Source organism: Elaeis guineensis, chromosome 6, assembly GCF_000442705.2.
Source record: "Elaeis guineensis isolate ETL-2024a chromosome 6, EG11, whole genome shotgun sequence".
NCBI classification, from domain to species: Eukaryota; Viridiplantae; Streptophyta; class Magnoliopsida; order Arecales; family Arecaceae; genus Elaeis; species Elaeis guineensis.
In genome coordinates, this window is record NC_025998.2 from 13,290,719 (window position 1) to 13,294,989 (window position 4,271).

The window sequence follows — 4,271 nt, forward strand, 5'->3', positions numbered from 1 at the left end:
TGTACCATGGGACAAGAACCCATGTATGTGCCAAGGGTGCCCAGCTATTTAAATATATTGGTGTACCAGGTCTGGAGAATTAATGATACGTTCTAGTTTTATTGCAAGTGGCCAGGGAGCCCTCTAAGAACATGACAGCTTATCAGCACAGAGCTAAGAGGTGAAGACAAAGTCTTGGAGATCAGAGGTGTCATTGTTTTTGGGAGGATAAGCCAAATGTTTTCATGTTTTCAGGGCTCAAAATGTTTTTTCTATAGGGTTGCACTAATAAAATATGTTGGTCAATTGCAAATAATGACATTGGTGACACGGCAAACGAATAATCAAATCTTGGTGACTTTGATATGGCCCTAGGAATCAGGAAGACGTCTAGGCTATATGTCAGAAAGTATGCCTAAAATTGACATCTCGTGGAACAAGAGGGAGACAAATGTGCTTTTAATTAGTAGAAGTTGGTAGATTTCATTTATTACTCAAATCCTCCAAATGTTTAATACCTTGCCTTCCAATTTGGACAATCTACAGATCAAATGATCTTATCCTTATGCCGACAAGCCATGTTTCACTTAGATGGGACCGGTTTTATGCACTAAAGTGTGATTTAACTAAATCTAAGAAACTTTGACAACTGACTACTAGTGTTTTGTTGCACTCTATTAATTGGTGCCAAATTCCTTCCAAAGGCACTTTGAACAAGATAGGATCCTTCATGAATCTCAAAAGATCGACAGGATCTGGATCAACCTGCATCAATGCAATTGAGGATATGAGATTGGGTAGCTGATCTTCTTGTAGTTTTGTGAAACAATATGAACACAAGATTGAATTATTGAAAGTACAGTAAAGCAATGTCTTTAAAGCAGGATATGGTGGGATTTTACCTTTATCCACCAGCTGCTAGCTAAGGACGGCCTTCATATATTCCAAGGCATAAATTAATGGATTGAATGGACCTCCATGTGCCATGGAGAAACAACTAATGGAGCCCACACAGAAGACCTAGCACTCTACAATGGCGATATCCGTTGGCATCCATCACTAAAAGAGCACTAGAACATGCCAAAGGTCTTTACTTTCTTTCTCAGGGACCCCTCAGTATCTAAATTAAGGGCATATCTATTTAGAAGGGGAGGACAAAGGAAGTTAGCAAACAAGTTGATGCTAAAAATTGGATCGAGTTTTTTAGTATTCTTTTAGGAATCATATTGTGGAGAAAAAAGTTGGTGGGAATTTAGTTTGCTAGTAAAGAAGACAGCATGCGTAGCTCAAAGCTTTTTCTCAGACACCCTATTATCCTGTCTCTCAGTGGAGATAATAATGTGATTCCAAGTGGTGCAGCCAAAAGAATCGAATTAGATTTCTTTTTTTTTTTAACATGCAAAGTAGCTTTTATCTTGGTGATTAGTGAATTATTATAGTGATAAATCAAACTATATGCATGACAGGAACATGTCATGATTGTTCAAATAGATGATAAATGGCTAAGGTGATCAACAAGCATCAAAGTAAAAAAAATTGTGCCTAACTTGACATCAACTAGTTTTACACTTCATCAAGTACTAAACTATTATATATTCCATCATTACATTAATGATAAGATTGAGATCTTTCAGAAGGATGACCAACCGGGCTAAGTTAAGGGGATGTTTTATCTTGAGGGGAAAAGGGAAAGAAAAGAGCACCCCGCTGGGAAGAGAGAATTCCGAATTATTTCAGATATACGGCCGAGCGAGTGTTTTATTTCGCTTGAAACTGATGTGATACCTTTATTATGGAACTTTCTTTCCTTGTAGGTAGCCAAAATAAAACCAAACGCAACACCTGGAATCTAATTCTTCTTATCTCAAAACTTTATTTCGCCTAATTAGAGATTTGGTGGAATTTGTTCTCTATAGCATGCGCTTGTATTGCATGAACTATCATGTTGTTTAACCAAAATTGAATGAACCATCATTGTTAAATGATACATTATGACCTTTCTTCTCCCTCCAAATGCAATTATAGCTCCTTGTCCCAGTTTCTATAATTTATCTTCTATTACTTTTGGAGGAATCATGAAGGAGTTGGACTTTATTTAGAAGTAGATAAGAAAAAGGACGAGTCTAGAGCTCATGGAAACAGGGAAAGGAATGGACCCATAGAGCGAGGGACACACGCCTAGCTTACATGTTCCCGCATCCAACGACTCTATAAATCAAAAGAAGAATCAGTGGTGGGAAACAAAAGGGCATGTGGGCTTACCAGAGAATATATGAACAAAGATTTTAGAATCCATTCCTCTTTCTCCCTCTTCCCTCTCTCTCTCTCTCTCCCACCCAAAAATCCGCATTCGTGCGCCACAAGTCATTCCCATTCTTAACAAGACCCACACGATTTTCCTAATTAACAAGGGCAAATCATTAATTATAATAATAATTAGCATAAGTACATGTTAAACCCAAGTTCTTTCGTATAGATATCATACGGCCGTCTGACGTCAACTCAGTGGAACCCAGGTTTCCGAGGAGACTCCATACTGCATCCTTCAGTGTGCAAGCTTGGCATCATTACCTCGGCGGTCAGGCGGATGGCAAAAATTCGAATACAAATATGGGATTTTACGGCCTACTAAATCGCTCTTTGATATTAAAATGATCGCAAATTTACGAACATATCCTCTCATTAAACAAGATTAGTACTAATTCACAAGGGCAATTTCCTCCATTTTCCTCACTCCAGTACGGTCTGTACAGAGAAAGGTACAGCTTTATCGGAGGGAAAAAAAAGGAAAAAGAGAGAAAAAAAAAAAGGGTTAAAAATCCCATTTTTTTTTTCTCAGATTATTTTATATAATTTTGTTATTTTAAAATATGGCGTTCCGGTGATCCTGCGGTTCTTCGGCAGAGACGACCGCCATCGACTCCTCGCGAAGAAACCTCACCTGCTTGGCGATGAACGCCTCTATCGTGCGCCGGAACTCCTCCGCGTCGTCGGCGCTCGTCTCCGAGTCCTCCTTCACCTCTGCCGTCGCCACCGCGGGTGGCGGTGGCGGAGGCTTCTCTCCGTTCGGCCCCACATCCGACACCACACGCCGGAGCTCCACCGATCTCCGCCGGCGCTCGATCTTCTCCGACCGGCTCCTCCGGCACGGGCGGCTCTCCATGCACACCGCCTTGTCCTCGAACACGACTTCCTCCGGCGAAGCCACCGTCGGCGTTGGCGGCGGCGGGGAGAAGCCGATCCGGCGGCGGGACTCGAGGAACTGGTCATAGAGGTCGCCATCGCTGCCGTCGGCGGAGGAGGCGAGGTGGCGGGACTTGGCGAAGAGGACGAGGACGATGGCGTTGCCGAGGAGGAAGACGAAGCGGGGGCTGAGGATGACGGCGGCGAGGCGGCGGAGGAAGTCGCCGGAGAAGCGGGCGGCGGCGGGTAGGCGGGCGGAGAACCAGGAGAGGAAGAGGAGGGCGGCGAAGGCCTCGAGGAGGAGATGGAAGAGCTTCGCGATCTTCCGGAGGCGGCGGTAGCGCCGCATCGCGGTCTCCTTCTCCGCCTTCACGGGGTCCATGGCCGGATCGGACGGTAGAGGAAAGATCAGGAGGGAGGATGGCGAGGTCGGGTTATCCGCGGTGACCCTGGGGAGTTGGAGATATCGCATAGGAGATAAAAGGAGGAGAAGGGAAGAGCGTGGGAAGCGGGAAGCAAGAGTGAGCTCCTCAGAAGGGTGCAGCTCCCCTTTTTATAGGAGCGATGAGTTGCCATTTTTTCTTTTTCACTTGAAAATTTCAGAGATGTAGGCACCTCCAGTGAGATTACCTCTTTCTTTCTAATGGATTTCATTAAATCACCAACGGAACTGATCAAGTCCACAAAACAGGCAACAACTTTAATTAACAAACAAAGGGAATGGCTTAAGTAATTCAAAGATCTCACACAATGCTACATAGCTGAAATGTAACTCCCCTACATGGGTCGTTGTTAGGGTTTACAGGGAACCATTTGAGAAGAACCAGTATTAAAGTAGGACATCAACTTTTTAACATGTTGTGATTAATAGCATGCATTGACCAATGTGAGGCCTGGTTAGTGTTGAGTAATTGCACTTCATCTAATTTGTTGAGGGAATACATGCTCGTTCAGTAGGTCTTGTGTAGGCAAATAATTCAAGTGATCGAAGCTATACTTTGTTTGTGAGGGTTGTTTGTTAGTTTAGTATGCACTTTTGGTACCACGACGTTGTTACTTTATGGGACAATATCTATGCTCCAGGACGATGCTGTGGAAGCTAGTGGTGT

The 4,271-nt window shown here is 43.6% G+C and overlaps 1 protein-coding gene across 1 annotated transcript; it reads right to left on the reverse strand.

Annotated features, from left to right (window-relative positions):
- Positions 1–2,476: 2,476 nt before the first annotated feature.
- LOC105047220 (uncharacterized) lies at positions 2,477–3,697 on the reverse strand. Its single transcript, XM_010926037.4, has one exon. It carries the CDS (start codon positions 3,632–3,634, stop codon positions 2,843–2,845), a length of 792 nt encoding a protein of 263 aa, XP_010924339.2. The 5' UTR covers positions 3,635–3,697; the 3' UTR covers positions 2,477–2,842.
- Between the last annotated feature and the right edge of the window lie 574 nt (positions 3,698–4,271).

Bases quoted from the DNA above. Each gene is read 5' to 3' on its own strand.
- LOC105047220 (XM_010926037.4), bottom strand. From the start codon at position 3,634: ATGCGATATCTCCAACTCCCCAGGGTCACCGCGGATAACCCGACCTCG.